The sequence below is a fragment of the Oncorhynchus mykiss genome, chromosome 12 (genome assembly GCF_013265735.2).
Source record: "Oncorhynchus mykiss isolate Arlee chromosome 12, USDA_OmykA_1.1, whole genome shotgun sequence".
In the NCBI taxonomy this organism is placed as follows: Eukaryota; Metazoa; Chordata; class Actinopteri; order Salmoniformes; family Salmonidae; genus Oncorhynchus; species Oncorhynchus mykiss.
The window spans coordinates 7,115,311-7,136,622 of record NC_048576.1 but is presented as its reverse complement, the minus strand read 5'-3'; the positions used below and the strand labels follow the sequence as shown (position 1 = coordinate 7,136,622).

At 42.4% G+C, this 21,312-nt stretch overlaps 1 protein-coding gene across 1 annotated transcript in view; it reads left to right on the top strand.

Annotated features, from left to right (window-relative positions):
• The first annotated feature begins 5,471 nt into the window (after positions 1-5,471).
• The window catches only part of mbd2 (methyl-CpG binding domain protein 2), a 104,050-nt gene continuing 88,209 nt past the window's right edge, over positions 5,472-21,312 (top strand). Inside the window, exon 1 of the mRNA XM_036936779.1 lies at positions 5,472-5,982. Coding sequence (XP_036792674.1) covers positions 5,867-5,982 — 116 coding nt within the window. The 5' untranslated portion in view covers positions 5,472-5,866. The remainder of the gene's footprint in view (positions 5,983-21,312) is intronic.

The following is a 21,312-nucleotide window of genomic DNA, read 5'->3' as shown; positions in this document are numbered from 1 at the left end:
GTTAGCAGTAAAACCTTGAGAGAGGCTAGCACTGGAGTAATATAATCACATTTTTTGGTTTTAGTCAGGATTCTAGCAGCCGTATTTAGCACTAACTGAAGTTTATTTAGAGCTTTATCCGGGTAGCCGGAGAGTAGAGCATTGCAGTAGTCTAACCTAGAAGTGACAAAAGCATGGAGTAATTTTTCTGCATCATTTTTGGACAGAAAGTTTCTGATTTTTGCAATGTTACGAAGATGGCAAAAAGCTGTCCTTGAAATATTCTTGATATGTTCGTCAAAAGAGAGATCAGGATCCAGAGTAACGGCGATGTCCTTCAGTTTGATTTGAGACAACTGTACAACCATCAAGATTAATTGTCAGATTCAACAGAAGATCTCTTTGTTTCCTTGGACCTAGAACTAGCATCTCTGTTTTGTCCGAGTTTAAAAGTAGAACATTTGCAGTCATCCACTTCCTTATGTCTGAAACACAGGCTTATAGCGAGGGTTTATTATGTTCAACATAGGAGGGCCAAGCACAGGAAGCAGCTCTTTCAGTAGTTTAGTTGGAATAGGGTCCAGTACACAGCTTAAAAGTTTAGAGGCCATGACTATGTTCATCATTGTGTCAAGATATATAGGATTAAAAAACTTGAGTGTCTCACTTGATCCCAGGTCCTGGCAGTGTTGTGCTGCCTCAGGACAACTGAGCTTTGGAGGAATATGCAGATTTAAAGAGGAGTCTGTCATTTGCTTTCCAATGATCATGATCTTTTCATCAAAGAAGTTCATGAATTTATCACTGCTGAAGTGAAAGCCATTCCTCTCTTGGGGAATGCTGCTTTTTAGTTAGCTTTGCGACAGTATCAAATGTTTTTTTTGGGGGGGATTGTTCTTATTTTCTTCAGTTAAGTTGGAAAAATAGGATGATAGGATGATCTGGTTCAGGTTATTAATCAACCTACCAGGGTGTTTACAAACACTACAGGAACAAGATCATCCACATGCATCGATCACATTTTTACTAACGCTGTAGATGTCCCGGATCCCTCCGGAACTTTCATTACGCACACCTGGTCCCTATTCCTACGGAATGTATTTGAATATATGTGTCCCCTTTGGTTTCTATTGGGTCTGCGATTATTGTTCCCATGTCCAGCTGTTGTGCTGCGTGCTATATATATATATATATATATATATATATATTGTGTATTACGGGTATCGGGCCGTGGCGTTTAACGAGGTTTACCCACGCTCCTTTGCTTGGGTACAGCCCAGTGTTTTTGTACACATGTTTGTTTGAGGTGTATTAGAAACCCCTATTGTGTTTTTGGCATATAGCCTAGTGGTTAGAGTGTTGAACTAGTAACCGAAAGGTTGCCAGATCTAATCCCCGAGCCGACAAGGTCTTCTGCCTCTGTACAAGGCAGTTAACCCACTGTTCCTAGGCCGTCATTGAAAATACGAACGAGTTCTTGACTGACATGACACGCCTAGTTAATTAAAGGTAAAAATAAATTCCTGCGCCTGTCTCAAATCCTTTATACCAGCCTGACAGTAGAATGTTGTTCTAGAGCTGTATCTGTACCCATTGGGATGCAGTGATCACTATAGTGACAAATAGTACAAAATAAAGAAAAACCCTGGAATGAGTAGGTGAGTCCAAATATTTGACTGGCGCTGTGTCCAGAAAAAAATAAGTATTTCCTGATATCCTTTTTTCTTTTGCACATTTGTCACACTTAAATGTTTCCGATTATCAAACACATTTTAATATTACACAAAGATAACCCAGGTAAGCACAAAATTCAGCTTTTAAGTGATCATTTTATTTATTAAGGGAAAAAACGTTATCCGAACCTTCATGGTCCTATGTGAAGAAGTAATTGCCCCCCCCCCCCCCCTGTTAAATTGTGAATTTACTGTGGTTAATCACATTTTTTGGAAAGCCGAGTTCAATTTCACTAGCCACACCCAGGCCCGATTACTGCCAGACCTGTTGAATCAAGAAATCACTTAAATAGAACCTGTCTGACAAAGTGAAGTAGGACAAAAGATCTCAAAAAGCAAGACATCATGTCGCGATCCAAATAAATTCAGGAACTGCAGCAGGACAATGATCCAAAACACACCAGCAAATCCGCCTCTCAATGGCTTAAAAAAAAAATGAAGGTTTTGGAGGGGCCTAGCCAAAGTCCGGACTTGAATCCGATTGAGATGCTGTGGCGTGACCTTAAAAAGGCGGTTCATGCTCGAAAACCCTCCAATGTGACTGAATTAAAACAATTCTGCAAAGAAGAGTGGGCCAAAAGTCCTCCACAGCGATCGATGTGAAAGACTCATTGCCAGTTATCGCAAACGCTTGATTGCAGTTGTTGCTGCTGAGAGTGGCACAACCAGTTATTAGGTTTAGGGGGAAATTACTTTTTCACATAGGGCCATGAAGGTTCGGATAGCTTTTTTCCCTTAATAAATAAAATCATCACTTAACCCAAGTAAACACAAAATGCAGTTATCTTTGTGTAATATTTAAATTAGTTTGATCTGAAACATTTAAGTGTGACAAATGTGTGAAAAAAAAAATCAGGAAGGGGCAAATACTTTTTCACAGCACTGTATATATTTACAAGAAATATATGAGGGATTGGAAATGCTGAAGACAATTACATTGACGGAAGCTACAATATTAAAGCTGATCTACTCCCTAAAAAACACTTATTTTTAACAAAATTATTTTGTGACGGTGTGCACTAATGAATACGACCCAGGTGGCCATGCAGGCAGACTTCACAAATTGGGTGCTTTAGGAAAGTAGAACACTGTCAAAGTCTACGACTACTTCTGCGTCCCATGGTACCTCCCATGGTATCGTGGTATCGTGGTATCTCCCATGGTATCGTGGTATCTCCCATGGTATCGTATCTCCTATACAAGAGATACAATACCATGGGAAATACCATACCATGGTATCTCCCATGGTATGGTATCTTCCATGGTATGGTATTTCCCATGGTATGGTCTCTCCCATGGTATCTCCCATGGTATGGTCTCTCCCATGGTATCTCCCATGGTATGGTCTCTCCCATGGTATCGTATCTCCCATGGTATCGCATCTCCCATGGTAGCTCCTTGGTATTGTATCTCCCATGGTATCTCCCATGGTATCGTATCTCCCATGGTATCGTATCTCCCATGGTATCTTCCATGGTATTGTATCTCCCATGGTATCTTCCATGGTATCGTATCTCCCATGGTATCTCCCATGGTACGGTCTCTCCCATGGTATCTACCATAGTATCTCCCATGGTATGGTATCTTCCATGGTAACTTCCATGGTATGGTATCTCCCATGGTATCATATCCCCCATGGTATCTCCCATGGTATCGTATCTCCCATGGTATCTACCATAGTATCTCCCATGGTATGGTATCTTCCATGGTATCTCCCATGGGATCTCCCATGGTATCGTATCTCCCATAGTGTCGCATCTCCCATGGTAGCTCCTAGGTATCATATCTCCCATGGTATCGTATCTCCCATGGTTCTCCCATGGTATCGTATCTCCCATGGTAGCTCCTTGGTATTGTATCTCCCATGGTATCATATCTCCCATGGTATCGTATCCCCCATGGTATTGTATCCCCCATGGTATTGTATCTCCCATGGTATCGTATCCCCCATGGTATCTCCCATGGTATCGTATCCCCCTTGGTATCGTATCTCCCATGGTATCGTATCCCCCATGGTATTGTATCTCCCATGGTATCGTATCCCCCATGGTATCTCCCATGGTATCGTATCCCCCTTGGTATCGTATCTCCCATGGTATCATATCCCCCTTGGTATCTTATCTCCCATGCTATCGTATCCCCCATGGTATTGTATCTCCCATGGTATGGTATCTCCCATGGTATCTACCATAGTATCTCCCATGGTATCTTCTATGGTATCGCCCATGGTATTGTATCTCCCATGGTATCGTATCTCCCATGGTATGGTATCTCCCATGGTATCTTCTATGGTATCTCCCATGGTATGGTTTCTCCTATGGTATCTTCTATGGTATCTCCCATGGTATCGTATCTCCCATGGTATGGTATCTTCTATGATATCTCCCATGGTATGGTATCTCTCATGGTATCCTCTATGGTATCTCCCATTGTATGGTATCGCCCATGGTATTGTATCTCCCATGGTATGGTATCTCCCATGGTATGGTATCTCCCATGGTATCTTCTATGGTATCTCCCATGGTATGGTATCTCCTCTGGTATCTTCTATGGTATCTCCCATGGTATCGTATCTCCCATGGTATGGTATCTTCTATGGTATCTCCTATGGTATCTCCCATGGTATGGTATCTCCTCTGGTATCTTCTATGGTATCTCCCATGGTATCGTATCTCCCATGGTATGGTATCTTCTATGGTATCTCCCATGGTATCTCCCATGGTATCTCCCATGGTATCTCCCATGGTATCTTCTATGGTATCTCCCATGGTATGGTATCTCCCATGGTATGGTATCTCCTATGGTATCTCCCATGGTATGGTATCTCCTCTGGTATCTTCTATGGTATCTCCCATGGTATGGTATCTCCCATGGTATGGTATCTTCTATGGTATCTCCCATGGTATCTTCTATGGTATCTCCCATGATATGGTATCTCCCATGGTATGGTATCTTCTATGGTATCTCCCATGGTATCTTCTATGGTATCTCCCATGATATGGTATCTCCCATGTATGGTATCTCCTCTGGTATCTTCTATGGTATCTCCCATGGTATCGTCTCTCCCATGGTATCTCCTTTACCACTATTCGGCCAGACGGTTGGGTTTCATTTAGAAATAGTTTTGAGTGTGCGCGAGAGCGAAGCTATTTAAAGACAAGATGGTGACATGATCTGAAATGGTGACATGATGAAAATGAATGAATGAAAAAAGAATTAATTGAATATGAGAAATCGCCATTTTGAAGACTGCCTAAGACTATGCTGTCAACTGAGTTAGAATTCTGTGTGAGTAAACTATACAGAAGGTTGCTTTGCTGCGGGCCGCTGCAGTGGCACATCTGACCACACAACTACACCTTTCAGATCAGTTGATAGGAACTTTTCTGTATTCTCAGGAAGAAAAAAAAAAGACACCATTTAAATATAATTATGGTGCACGTTTATAATCAGGAGGAGTTTAAAGAGGAGATGCATCTTTAGAGCCTTGGTGTTGCACCACTCTCGTCACCCCCTACATCACACGGATATGTATAAGCCAATGCTAAGACTTACAGAAACATTCAAATTGAAGAATTTTCAGAAATAAACGGTTCAACTTGATAACTTTTTTTTTTCTTTTTTTTTCTTAGGTTCATATTTTACTGAATGTTGTAAATGTTGCATCACCGCCTAGGCAAGGGGAGGAACCCCGTATAGAATTAGGAATTGGAAATAGGATCTCTAATGGGGGAAGCGAGAAGTGACGGGACGTTCCAGATAGGCGGGGCGTTGCTGTAGCGAGCGGTGCGGTTACCGGGCGCTGGGTCAGTGTGTGGGAAGTGCTGCAATATCTCACCGTCACTGCCACCGAGGACCGACATACAATTTCTCATAGTTGTATAGTTGAAGATCAAAGAGGGAAAACCTGTCAAACCAACGATATATCTATCTATCTGCCGAAAGTCCTCGATACAGAACGCGGAAATAAGAAGTTACTAGTTTTCGCGCTGGTTTCAAGTAGTTTAGCAGTTGATACGGATTCTCTGGTAGCTTTACGTTCACGTTAGATCGCCAGGTCAGCTGTATTTATTAACACGTTGTTGTATTCTTTAGCTATATCGTCGGTCTTGAATAACGATTGGGGGTGATTCCCAAATATAAAGTATTGCTAGATGATTATGGAGAAGAAGAGGATGGATTGCCCCTCTCTGCCACCGGGTTGGAAAAAAGAAGAAGTGATCCGGAAGTCAGGACTCAGTGCTGGCAAGTGTGACGTCTATTACTACAGGTAATGATCGATCATGAAGATAGATAACAGTAACCTTGACTCTCTTGATAGGTTCACAAGTTATGATAGTTACTTAGTTGTCTGATGAGCTACAATAACTATTTTCCAAGGAGAAAACATATGGGCTAAAGCTAACTAGCTAGCTAAACCTTTATAAGCTTGAGCACCCCACTTACTCAGTGCCACAATGTTGCTAGTTAATGCTATCAGGGTGAACATTGTATCAAAAAACCGCACAAGTACAGTAGCAACATTGTATCACACTTTGTATTACCAGCAGAAGTTCAAATGTATCTTAGTTTAGACTAGAGATAGTGAGATTGTGATTTATGAAAACTTTATTTGGTCACTTGCATTCTTGACCGTGTCTCATCATGTGATTGATATGCGTGATGATCTTGATAAATGACACCTCCTGAAACTGAAACTCTGTTTGCAATCTAGGCTAAACCATTGTAACTCAGCCCTCTGTCTAAAGTACATTATTTGTGCGGCTAAATTCCTTGGCAATTTACAACATGGTCATTCATAAATGGTCTATAAGCTATAATTGGCGTCTATGCTTTTGGACTCTTCAAAGCTAAATGACAGTTCATCTTTTACATTCAGCAGCTTTGCTGTAGGCCTTCACCCTTCCTCAGTAACTCATTGATTGGTTACCCAGTGCAGGCTCCATCCAGTTTGTGGCCTCAAAAAGGTGTCCAACTTGTTGCTGACTATATGTGTGTTTGGGGGTGGGGATGGGTGGGTGGGTGGGTATGGGTGGGTGGGGATGGATGGGTGGGTGGGGTAGGGTGGGGGGGGATTAGTATTGATTAAAATAATCAATACTATGAATGTTCTAAACATTTGTGTAATGTTGTGATCATGTTCGTTCCTTCCACCTGGGGGGGTGGGGGGGGGGGGGGGTATACTACTAACTAGATGTTTTCCACCTGGGAAAATCTGACTGAAACGCAGCACAAGCAATTCTTTCTCCTCCCTTCGAGGAGATTGAGGAGATTCAGATTGAGATGGTCTGATAGATCTAAGATGTGGGGGGTGGGGGGGGGGGGGGGGGGGGGGGGTACACTACTAACTAGATGTTTTGGTTCATTCATAAAACTAAACTCTGATATGTGTTTTTGGTTGTTGAGTCAAAGAGACCGTGGTCATTTTCAAGTTTATCTTTCAAAATAAAAAATAAAATACAATGATATTTTGGCAAGTTAGCTGGCGAAATCATTGATCCCCCCCCTGTGTACTGATCAGCATGAACAACAACTTGCAACTGAAAACATACTAGCCCCCTCCCCCCCGAGGCAATGCCCTCGGTCTGGCCTAGTGCCTCTGGAGTGTGACACTCCGGCTGCATCCTGGGGCCTGGGCCAATGAGCCCGCCTGCCTGTGTACTCTACACCCCTCCCTCTCACTGGTGAAAAACATGCCTCTCATTCTTATTCAAATGGAATGATCCCACTCAGCGTGTGAGAAGTGTTGGCCGATGGGGTGTTTGTTGTTGTTGTTGTTGTTGTTGGTAGACCTGTGAAAGCTGTGTAGCGTAGCTCTCGTGTGATAGTGTGAAGGTCTTGTTTCGATGGTGTGTGTAGACCTGTGATAGTGAGTGTGTGGGTTTTGTACGACTGTGTGGTGAAAGCAAGCGAGGCCTTTGTGATTTTTAACAAGCGAGGTCTTTGGACGGTCTCAGGTGCGGCCTTGTCAATGTGTATCTAGGTGGTTCTGACATCCTGTACTGTGTTTGTCCCTTCTCATGGTGAGAGAGAGAGAGAGAGAGCTGCCAACAACAGAGACTCTGGACACACACTGAGGAAGACCGTACTATTCTACACCACACAGCAGCTCAGCACCTCTCCACTCTGATTGGTTGCTAAGCGGAAGCTTTTGATCTCAGAATTCCACGTGGTGACGTTCCGATTTAAAACTCCTGTCTCAACAACAATGACTAGATTTCTAGAATAATCTGTAGCACTGAGGTTGTGTAGATACATTGGTCAGCTGGGTTTCCCCTTGTAAAAAAAAAAAAAAAAAATAGTTGTAATTTAATTTGAAAACACAATTCAACTGCAGTGAAGCCACTTAACTATCCAAGACCCCCCACAGTCCCCACTCCCAAAACCTGCTTCCACCCCCTTCCAGCCACCATCCCCTTGTTCAACAAAGCGACTTCTTTGCATGTCGTTGGTGCGTGGGATGTTGGGGGAGGGGTGTTGGGCGGGTTTGTTTAAGGTGCTGTCTGTGGTTGTGGCTGTGTGTCGGGGAGGGTAGGGTTGTAAAAAAAAGAGACCCCACACTGTTGGTTGGTGCTCGTGTTAATGTCCCCCCCCCCCCCCCCCCCCCCCCTGCTCACTCAGCAAGCTATAGGTTAACTGTACTCGCTCCCCAGCCATATGCTGCATGGCTTCTCTTCACACCTGGGATCAAATGAAAAGGTCAAGCCCACTTCCTGCCCTCATTTTTCACTCTCAAACTGGTCTTAGATCACAGACTGACGCTCGTCCTTTTCATATCAAAGCTAGCTCAGTTTGGGTAGCCTATCAGTGATCTCTGTGTCTTGGCGTAGGTTACGTGTGTCTCACGGTCCGCCAGCTCCCTCTCTCTCTCTCTGTTTATTGTTCTGCCCCTACCTTCATGTCTCCTCCATGTTGTTTTGTACACGGTACTGAATGAACCTGAAGTCTGTGGAATGAACCAATAATACAGTCAACATGTTTGAGTTCCATGGAAACAACGTGTTCCTACCGAGTTCCATGGAAATGACGTGTTCCTACCGAGTTCCATGGAAACGACGTGTTCCTACCGAGTTCCATGGAAACGACGTGTTCCTACCGAGTTCCATGGAAACGACGTGTTCCTGCCGAGTTCCATGGAAACGACGTGTTCCTGCCGAGTTCCATGGAAACGACGTGTTCCTGCCGAGTTCCATGGAAACGACGTGTTCCTACCGAGTTCCATGGAAACGACGTGTTCCTACCGAGTTCCATGGAAACGACGTGTTCCTACCGAGTTCCATTAGGAGATTTACAAGTCTTTGTGGACCAGCTGACTGGTCAATTCTTAGAATTATACTAGTTCAGTATTCCCATAAACTGTGTTGTTGTGTAATGGAGCCTCGGCAGAGGACAGGCCCGGTACTAGACTAGTCCATGGAATGACATGTGGCTGTGTGGCGATGGTCGTTTGTAATCCCCAAAGTATATATTTCCGTTTCTCTTCAGCCTCTAGTCTTGATAGTGATGCTTGTTATGACTCAGTCATGGACTGTGTGTCCTGAATCACACCCTATTCCCTACATAGCGCACTACTTTTGACCACAGCCCTGTGGACCCTCGTCAAAAGCAGTGCACTATGTAGAGAATAGGGTGCCATTGAGGACACAGGCCCTGCTAGTGATGTTGTTATTATGACTCAGTCAGGGTTCGAGTCATTCTGATCCAATCTTCTTCACACATCCCCTCAGTCAGCCTGGTATGGCAACTGCTCGGCCTCCGACCACAAGGCACCACAGAGGGTAGTGTGTACAGCCCAGTACATCACTGGGGCCAAGCTTCCTGACATCCAGGACCTCTATACCAGGCCGTGTCAGTGGAAGGCTCTAAAAATTGTCAGACTCCAGCCACCCTAGTCATAGACTGTTCTCTCTGCTACCGCACAGCAACCAGTACAGGTATATAGCCTCCACATTGACTCTGTACCGTAATACCCTGTATATAGCCTCCACATTGACTCTGTACCGGTACCCCCTCTATATAGCCTCCACATTGACTCTGTACCGGTACCCCCTCTATATAGCCTCCACATTGACTCTGTACCGTAACACCCTGTATATAACCTCCACATTGACTCTGTACCGGTACCCCCTGTATATAGCCTCCACATTGACTCTGTACCGGTACCCCTGTATATATCCTCCACATTGACTCTGTACCGTAATACCCTGTATATAACCTCACTTATTATTTTACTGCTGCTGTTTAATTATTTGATACTTTTATTTAACCTTTTTTACTGAACACTGTTGGTTAAGGGCAACTAAGCATTTTACTGTAAGGTCTACACTTGTTGTATTCGGCGCTTGCGACAAAATAAAATTTGATTTGAGACGGAGTTCCTCTCTTCTTCCCACATCACCTCAGTCAGTCCCAGAGATGGAGTTCAGTTCATTGCTTGTGCTCTCCTGCCAGAGTTCGTTGTGGTTTGACAGAATTATTGAAATGAACCTCCTCTGGGCATTCTAGCCACTGCTGCTTGGATGTTTCAGGAGCGACTTGCATTCACAACAATCCCAGGCTGTGGGAAGGTAGGCAGGACTGAATACAGGTATCTGAGGCAGAGGGAAAGAGTCGGCTGTTGTGAGTTCGGGCTCTGTGTGTTAGGCTAAGTGGATAAGGTTTGTGACAAACATGTTTTTATGTGTAGTCGTTCTCTAAGTGAAGTGGGCCTACTCGGCATTGTTGACACTTGAAAGGAAACCTGAGGTGAATTGAATCTCTTCGGAGTGAGAGTCAACTCCACTCAACTCTTGAGGTGAATTGAATCTCTTCGGACGGAGAGTCAACTCCACTCGACTCTTGAGGTGAAATTGAATCTCTTCAGAGCGAGAGTCAACTCCACTCGACTCTTGAGGTGAAATTGAATCTCTTCAGAGCGAGAGTCAACTCCACTCGACTCTTGAGGTGAAATTGAATCTCTTCAGAGTGAGAGGCAACTCCACTAGACTCTTGAGGTGAATTGAATCTGAGAGTGAACCCAGCTCGACGCTTTGCCCTCAGAGGTTTGTAGAACAGTAACAGGTCATTAGTAAATATCAGAGGTTATGGGATTACTACTACTCAGTGCTTGTCCTCATAGGTCTCACACACAAACAAACACACACACACACACACACACACACACAAACACACACACACTGCCTGACTGTGAAGCTGAAAGAGACAACATGTAGCCATGGTTACCGGGCTATAGAATGAAACCTTGTAGCCATGGTTACCGGGCTATAGAATGAAACCATGCTTACCGGGCTATAGAATGAAACCATGTAGCCATGGTTACCGGGCTATAGAATGAAACCATGTAGCCATGGTTACCGGGCTATAGAATGAAACCATGCTTACCGGGCTATAGAATGAAACCATGTAGCCATGGTTACCGGGCTATAGAATGAAACCATGCTTACCGGGCTATAGAATGAAACCATGTAGCCATGGTTACCGGGCTATAGAATGAAACCATGTAGCCATGGTTACCGGGCTATAGAATGAAACCATGCTTACTGGGCTATAGAATGAAACCATGTAGCCATGGTTACCGGGCTATAGAATGAAATCATGCTTACCGGGCTATAGAATGAAACCATGTAGCCATGGTTACCAGGCTATAGAATGAAACCATGCTTACCGGGCTATAGAATGAAACCATGTAGCCATGGTTACCGGGCTATAGAATGAAACCATGTAGCCATGGTTACCGGGCTATAGAATGAAACCATGCTTACCGGGCTATAGAATGAAACCATGTAGCCATGGTTACCGGGCTATAGAATGAAACCATGCTTACCGGGCTATAGAATGAAACCATGTAGCCATGGTTACTGGGCTATAGAATGAAACCATGCTTACCGGGCTATAGAATGAAACCATGTGACCATGGTTACCGGGCTATAGAATGAAACCATGTAGCCATGGTTACCGGGTTATAGAATGAAACCATGCTTACCGGGCTATAGAATGAAACCATGTAGCCATGGTTACCGGGCTATAGAATGAAACCATGCTTACTGGGCTATAGAATGAAACCATGTAGCCATGGTTACTGGGCTATAGAATGAAATCATGCTTACCGGGCTATAGAATGAAACCATGTGACCAGGGGGTTTGTGTAGGCTACTGTTCATTGGTTTGGTAACTGGCATCCGACCGCAAGGCGCTACAGAGGGTAGTCCGTACGGACCAGTACATCACTGGGTCTGAGCTCCCTGCCATCCAGGACCTCTATACCACGTGGTGTCAGAGGAAGGCCCTAAAAAGGGTCAAAGACTCCAGCCACTCAACTCATAGACTGTTCTCTCTGCTAGCGCACGGCAAGCGGTACCAGAGCGACAAGTCTGGAACCAACAGGACCCTGAACAACTTCCACCCCCCCAAGCCATAAGACTGTTAAATAGTTAGTTAAATCGCTAGTTAAATAGTTAGTTAAATAGTTAGTTATATAGTTAGTTAAATAGTTAGTTAAATAGTTAGGTAAATAGGTAGGTAAATAGGTAGGTAAATAGCTAGTTAAATAGTTAGGTAAATAGTTAGGTAAATAGTTAGGTAAATAGTTAGGTAAATAGTTAGGTAAATAGCTAGTTAAATAGTTAGTTAAATAGTTAGGTAAATAGTTAGGTAAATAGTTAGTTAAATAGCTAGTTAAATAGTTAGTTAAATAGTTAGTTAAATAGTTAGGTAAATAGTTAGGTAAATAGTTAGTTAAATAGCTAGTTAAATAGCTAGTTAAATAGTTAGTTAAATAGTTAGGTAAATCGTTAGTTAAATAGTTAGGTAAATAGTTAGTTAAATCATTAGTTAAATAGTTAGTTAAATAGTTAGTTAAATAGTTAGGTAAATAGTTAGTTAAATAGTTAGGTAAATAGTTAGGTAAATAGTTAGGTAAAGGTAAATAGCTAGTTAAATAGTTAGGTAAATAGCTAGGTAAATAGTTAGGTAAATAGTTAAATAGTTAGGTAAATAGTTAGGTAAATAGTTACCCGGACTGTCTGCATTGACTCATCACATACGCTGCTGCTACTGTTTATTATCTATCCTGATGACTGTTGTTTGCCCCTAACTTATACCTATATTTACACATTTACCTCAATTACCTCATACCCCTGCACATTGACTCGGTACTGGTACCTCTTGTATATAGCCTAGTTATTACCTTGTACCCCTGCACATTGACTCGGTACTGGTACCTCTTGTATATAGCCTAGTTATCATTACTCAGTACTGGTACCCCTTGTATGTAGACTAGTTATCATTACTCAGTACTGGTACCCCTTGTATGTAGACTAGTTATCATTACTCAGTATTGGTACCCCTTGTATATAGCCTAGATATCATTACTCAGTACTGGTACCTCTTGTATATAGCCTAGTTATTACCTCGTACCCCTGCACATTGACTCGGTACTGGTACCCCTTGTATATAGCCAAGTTATCATTACTCAGTACTGGTACCCCTTGTATATAGCCTAGTTATCATTACTCAGTACTGGTACCCCTTGTATATAGCCTAGTTATCATTACTCAGTACTGGTACCCCTTGTATATAGCCAAGTTATCATTACTCAGTACTGGTACCCCTTGTATATAGCCTAGTTATCATTACTCAGTACTGGTACCCCTTGTATATAGACTAGTTATAATTACTCAGTACTGGTACCCTGTGTATATAGCCTAGTTATCATTACTCAGTACTGGTACCCCTTGTATATAGCCTAGTTATCATTACTCAGTACTGGTACCCCTTGTATATAGCCTAGTTATCATTACTCAGTACTGGTACCCCTTGTATATAGCCTAGTTATCATTACTCAGTACTGGTACCCCTTGTATATAGACTAGTTATCATTACTCAGTACTGGTACTCTGTGTATATAGCCTAGTTATCATTACTCAGTACTGGTACCCTGTGTATATAGCCTAGTTATCATTACTCAGTACTGGTACCCTGTGTATATAGCCTAGTTATCATTACTCAGTACTGGTGCCCCTTGTATATAGCCTAGTTATCATTACTCAGTACTGGTACCCTGTGTATACAGCCTAGTTATCATTACTCAGTACTGGTACCCATTGTATATAGCCTAGTTATCATTACTCAGTACTGGTACCCCTTGTATATAGCCTAGTTATCATTACTCAGTACTGGTACCCCTTGTATATAGCCTAGTTATCATTACTCAGTACTGGTACCCCTTGTATATAGCCTAGTTATCATTACTCAGTACTGGTACCCTGTGTATATAGCCTAGTTATCATTACTCAGTACTGGTACCCCATGTATATAGACTAGTTATCATTACTCAGTACTGGTACTCTGTGTATATAGCCTAGTTATCATTACTCAGTACTGGTACTCTGTGTACACAGCCTAGTTATCATTACTCAGTACTGGTACTCTGTGTATATAGCCTAGATATCATTACTCAGTACTGGTACCCCTTGTATATAGCCTAGTTATCATTACTCAGTACTGGTACCCTGTGTATATAGCCTAGTTATCATTACTCAGTACTGGTACCCATTGTATATAGACTAGTTATCATTACTCAGTACTGGTACCCTGTGTATATAGCCTAGTTATCATTACTCAGTACTGGTACCCATTGTATATAGCCTAGTTATCATTACTCAGTACTGGTACCCATTGTATATAGCCTAGTTATCATTACTCAGTACTGGTACCCTGTGTATATAGCCTAGTTATCATTACTCAGTACTGGTACCCTGTGTATATAGACTAGTTATCATTACTCAGTACTGGTACCCATTGTATATAGCCTAGTTATCATTACTCAGTACTGGTACCCTGTGTATATAGCCTAGTTATCATTACTCAGTACTGGTACCCCTTGTATATAGCCTAGTTATCATTACTCAGTACTGGTACCCCTTGTATATAGACTAGTTATCATTACTCAGTACTGGTACCCCTTGTATATAGCCTAGTTATCATTACTCAGTACTGGTACCCTGTGTATATAGCCTAGTTATCATTACTCAGTACTGGTACCCCTTGTATATAGCCTAGTTATCATTACTCAGTACTGGTACCCCTTGTATATAGACTAGTTATCATTACTCAGTACTGGTACCCCTTGTATATAGCCTAGTTATCATTACTCAGTACTGGTACCCTGTGTATATAGCCTAGTTATCATTACTCAGTACTGGTACCCTGTGTATATAGCCTAGTTATCATTACTCAGTACTGGTACCCCTTGTATATAGACTAGTTATCATTACTCAGTACTGGTACCCCTTGTATATAGCCTAGTTATCATTACTCAGTACTGGTACCCTGTGTATACAGCCTAGTTATCATTACTCAGTACTGGTACTCTGTGTATATAGCCTAGTTATCATTACTCAGTACTGGTACCCCTTGTATATAGCCTAGTTATCATTACTCAGTACTGGTACCCCTTGTATATAGCCTAGTTATCATTACTCAGTACTGGTACCCCTTGTATATAGCCTAGTTATCATTACTCAGTACTGGTACCCTGTGTATATAGACTAGTTATCATTACTCAGTACTGGTACCCTGTGTATACAGCCTAGTTATCATTACTCAGTACTGTTACTCTGTGTATATAGCCTAGTTATCATTACTCAGTACTGGTACCCCTTGTATATAGCCTAGTTATCATTACTCAGTACTGGTACCCCTTGTATATAGCCTAGTTATCATTACTCAGTACTGGTACCCCTTGTATATAGCCTAGTTATCATTACTCAGTACTGGTACCCCTTGTATATAGACTAGATATCATTACTCATTATGTATTTCACTGTTGGTTTACACCACTGGAGGTTCCTCAGTGAATTTCATAAAAATAAAAAGAGTGAAACATTAAAATCGTTTGCTTATTCAGATACAACATTTGTTCATGTTGCCAAATAATTCATTAAAACATTGTTTTGCAATGAAGTTCTACAGTAGCCTCAACAGCACTCTGTAGGGTAGCACCATGGTGTAGCCGGAGGACAGCTAGCTTCCGTCCTCCTCTGGGTACATTGACTTCCAGTTGAAGTCGGAAGTTTACGTACACCTTAGCCAAATACATTTCAACTCAGGTTTTCGCAATTCCTGACATTTAATCCTAGTAAAAGTTAGGATCACCACTTCAATTTAAGAATGTGAAATGTCAGAATAATAGTAGAGAGAAGGATTTATTTAAGCTTTTATTTCTTTCATCACATTCCCAGTGGGTCAGAAGTTTACATACACTCAATTAGTATTTGGTAGCATTGCCTTTAAATTGTTTAACTTGGGTCAAACGTTTCGGGTAGCCTTCCACAAGCTTCCCACAATAAGTTGGGTAAATTTTGTCCCATTCCTCCCGACAGAGCTGGTGTAACTGAGTCAGGTTTGTAGGCCTCTTTGCTCACACATGCTTTTTCAGTTCTGCCCACACATTTTCTATGAGATTGAGGTCAGGGCTTTGTGATGGCCACTCAAATACCTTGACTTTGTTGTCCTTAAGCCATTTTGCCACAACTTTGGAAGTATGCTTGAGGTCATTGTCCATTTGGAAGACACATTTGCAACCAAGCTTTAACTTGTCTTGAGATGTTGCTTCAATATATCCACATCATTTTCCTCCCTCATGATGCCATCTATTTTGTGAAGTGCACCAGTCCCTACTGCAGCAAAGCACCCCCACAACATGATGCTGCCACCCCCGTGCTTCACGGTTGGGATGGTGTTCTTCGGCTTGCAAGCCTCCCCCTTTTTCCTCTAAACATAACGATGGTCATTATGGCCAAACAGTTCTAGTTTTGTTTCATCAGACCAGGGGACATTTCTCCAAAAAGTACGATCTGTGTCCCCATGTGCAGTTGCAAACTGTAGTCTGGCTTTTAATGGCGGGTTTGGAGCAGTGGCTTCTTCCTTGCTGAGCGGCCTTTCAGGTTATGTCGATATAGGACTCATTTTACTGTGGCTATAGATACTTTTGTACCTGTTTCCTCCAGCATCTTCACAATGTCCTTTGCTGTTGTTCTGTGATTGATTTGCACTTTTCGCACCAAAGTACGTTCATCTCTAGAACACAGAACGCGTCTCCTTCCTTAGCGGTATGACGGCTGCGTGGTCCCATGGTGTTTATACTTGTGTACAATTGTTTGTACAGATGAAGGTGGTACCTTCAGGCGTTTGGAAATTGCTCCCAATGATGAACCAGACTTGTGGAGGTCTACACATTTTTTTCTGGGGTCAGAAGCTTCTAGAGCCATGACATCATTTTCTGGAATATTCCAAGCTGTTTAAAGGCACAGTCAACTTCGTGTATGTAAACTTCTGACCCACTGGAATTGTGATACAGTGAATTACAAGTGAAGTAATCTGTCTGTAAACAATTGTTCGGAAAAATTAACCTAGGTGTAAGTAAACTTCAACTGTAAATACAAAACCTGGGAGGCTTATGGTTCTCACCCCCTTCCATAGACTTACACAGCAATTATGACAACTTCCGGAGGACGTCCTCCAACCTATCAGAGCTCTTGCAGTGTGAACTGACGTTGTCCACTCAATCAAAGCATTAGAGACAGTGCATAAAAAGAACACCCCGCCACCCGCCAAATGCGGGTGGATTTAGGTATTGCTCGTTAAGAATGAATATTTCACCAGCCATGTACAGGGCTTTACGTTTGTGAATAAAAATAGTCAAAGTCAAGTACGTGCGTGTTGCAATTTGTTGCTGCAGTAGCTGTTTGTCTACTGTTTTGTTTCATAGCTGCTGATCGCACAAAGCAATAGGAATCCTATATCTCTGTGCACAGACATGAAAGTTGTTGGTCTAATTGTTCGAAAGTCTGCAAAGTTAGACATTGTCCTCGTGTCTCACACACGGTGACTCGAGTGGTAACCTCTCGCCCTTAAAGGGGGTAGCTGAACATTTTTGTCTCATCTCATATTTTGGTTAAAAGACTCAGGTTATAATTTTTTTTTAAATGAAATGTAGCAATATACCACATGACTTTATAATAATAAATGTATTGTTTTAAGAAACGTTGCAAAGCATTGTCATCCTTTTGTTTTTGTTATTATGGAGAATTATTTATGGGGGCTGGTAAAAAAAAATCTGAGTAGTAGATATTTTCATCTACCTGCCACAGTGGCTGGTGGACCAACAAGTACATTTTAGGCCGAGATCAGAGAACGAATCTAGTACTGAAAGCATAGACTTCAGCTAGCTAGCACTGCAGTGCATAACTATTTTCAGGTCTCTCCAGAGATGTTAGTTCGGGTTCAAGTCCGGGCTCTGGCTGGGCAACTCAAGGACATTCAGAGACTTGTCCCGAATCCACTCCTGCGTTGTCTTGGCTGTGTGCTTAGGGTCGTTGTGCTGTTGGAAGGTGAACCTTAGTCCTTAGTAGGTTTTCATCAAAGATCTCTCTGTACTTTGCTCTGTTCAGCATTCCCTCGATCCTGACTAGTTTCCCAGTCCATTGCTGCTGAAAAAACATCCCCACAGCGTGATGCTGCCACCACCATGCTTCACCATAGGGATGGTGCCAGGTTTCCTCCAGACGTGACACTTTGCATTCAGGCCAAAGAGTTCAATCTTGTTTCTGATGGTCTGAGAGTCCTTTAGTTGCCTTTTGGCAAACTCTAATTTGGCTGTCATGTGCCTTTTACTGAGGAGTGGCTTCCATCTGGCCACTACCATAAAGAACTGATTGGTGGAGTGGTGCAGAGATGGTTGTCTTTCTTGAAGGTTCTCCCATCTCCACAGAGGAACTCTGAAGCTCTGTCAGCGTGACCATTGGGTTCTTGGTCACCTCCCTGACCAAGGCCCTTCTCCCCTGATTGCTCAATTTGGCCGGGCGGCCAGCTCTAGGAAGAGTCTTGGTGTTTCCAAACGTCTTCCATTTAGAATGATGGATGCCACTGTGTTCTTGTGGACCTTCAATGCTGCAGAATTGTTTTGCTACCCTTCCCCAGATCTGTGCCTCGACACAATCCTGTCTCTGAGCTCCACAGACAATTCCTTCAACCTCATGGCTCGGTTTTTGCTCTAACATGCACTGTGTCAACTGTGGGACCTTATATAGACAGGTGTGTGCCTTTCCAAATCATGTCCAATCAATTGAATTTACTGCAGGTGGTCTCCAATCAAGTTGTAGAAATATCTCAAGGATGATCAATGGAAACAGGATGTACCTGAGCTCAATTTCGAGTCTCATAGCAAAGAGTCTGAGTTCTTATGTAAATAAGGTATTTCTGTTTCTCCTTTTTCATACATTTACAAGAATTTTGACAAACCTGTTTTTGCTTTGTCATTATGGGGTATTGTGTGTAGACTGACAAGGAATTTTATTTATTTGATCAATTTTAGAATAAGGCAGAAACGTAACAAAATATGGAAAATGGGAAAGGGGTTTGAATACTTTCTGAATACACTGTACCTAGGTAGTGAATACAGCTAGCTAGTTTAGCCTATTTTAGCTAGCCATGTTAGCTAGCTGGCCATGTTAGCTAGCTGGCCATGTTAGCTAGCTGGCCATGTTAGCTAGCCGGCCATGTTAGCTAGCCGGCCATGTTAGCTAGCCGGCCATGTTAGCTAGCCGGCCATGTTAGCTAGCCGGCCATGTTAGCTAGCTGGCCATGGCTATCCAACACTATAACTATTCCAAGTCGAGGTAAGCTTTTGGTTTTATTAATTTATTGCCACAGGTCCCGGCAGTGTAACTGCTAAACTGCTTGCTTCACACTATACACTTTAATAAGCGTTAGTTCTAGTAGCCATGTTGACTATGACGTTAGCTAATATAGTGACAAAGATGTTTGGCTTGGGAATGTTTTTATGCTTGGTCACAGACAACTGAAGTCCACAAGCGAAGGGAAAAGGTGAGAGGAGGAGAGAGCGTAGATGCGAGAAGGAATTATATATATATATACACACAACGATCAACGTGATCTTGCTGTTTGTATGTGGCTGCTATTAAAATGAACTGTGTTTGCTGGGGTTTATTCATTTTGTCGATTCTGTTGAAAAACGTTTCTTAAACGTAAGCAAACAGAACGAAACGAGGATAAACACACCCTCAATGTGTCCAATAGAAACATTCATTTTTTTCAACTGTTGAACTCATGATTCCCCCCTAGCTCAGCTAGACACAGTCAACAGTGTGCAAGGCGGTATTGAATGTGTCACTGTCGGTCACATTGATTCGACCTGGTCTTTCTCTCCACCTGTGTGCACTTGTGTTGTGAACTTTCCTTCGTAGGCTAGGTTGTAGCAACCTCCTGATTTAAAAAAAAAAAATGTATAGGGAAAATTCAAGTATCATGTAGTATCCTCTATGGATGTTACATTGAACTGGGTGAATATGAATGACAGTAACCTAAACCTATCACTGTTACATTGAACAGGGTGAATATGAATGACAGTAACCTAAACCTGTCACTGTTACATTGAACACGGTGAATATGAATGACAGTAACCTAAACCTGTCACTGTTACATTGAACTGGGTGAATGACAGTAACCTAAACCTGTCACTGTTACATTGAACTGGGTGAATATGAATGACAGTAACCTAAACCTGTCACTGTTACATTGAACTGGGTGAATATGAATGACAGTAACCTAAACCTGTCACTGTTACATTGAACTGGGTGAATATGAATGACAGTATCCTAAACCTATCACTGTTACATTGAACAGGGTGAATATGAATGACAGTAACCTAAACCTGTCACTGTTACATTGAACTGGGTGAATGACAGTAACCTAAACCTGTCACTGTTACATTGAACTGGGTGAATGACAGTAACCTAAACCTGTCACTGTTACATTGAACAGGGTGAATGACAGTAACCTAAACCTGTCACTGTTACATTGAACTGGGTGAATATGAATGACAGTAACCTAAACCTGTCACTGTTACATTGAACTGGGTGAATATGAATGACAGTAACCTAAACCTGTCACTGTTACATTGAACTGGTGAATGGAATATGAATGACAGTAACCTAAACCTGTCACTGTTACATTGAACTGGGTGAATATGAATGACAGTAACCTAAACCTGTCACTGTTACATTGAACTGGGTGAACGGAATATGAATGACAGTCATTCAATATGCTGTAATAGAAGTAAGGCCGTGCTCAATAAAAAACTAGACTCGTCCTCGCCTTTAATTGGCACCGACCGCCACTCGTCCACACCTGTTGTTTACGAAGCATGTGACAAATGACATTTGGATTTGGATTTGAACACGCAACACCCATATAACACTGACATTGTCTACGTTGGTTTTCTGTCGATTAGGCCTTGGTCCTGGTGCTGCAAAATGCTGGGACTTTAGTCTGTCTTTACCACTGATTATCAATGTAGGCCTAAATCTACCACTTTATCTGTTCACACAACAAGTCCATTGTTAGTCAGTCTGCTCAAGCAGAAGAGTTGAGGGGGAACGTAGCAGAGAGAGAGTCGCCACGGCCATTTTGAAGAGACAACTCTATGCGAGTGTGAGAACCAGCTGTGTGGTGGCGACTGAAACGAAGGGCTAACTGCGCTAGCGAGCGCTGGCTGGGTTCAGGTTGGTTCACTCACCTC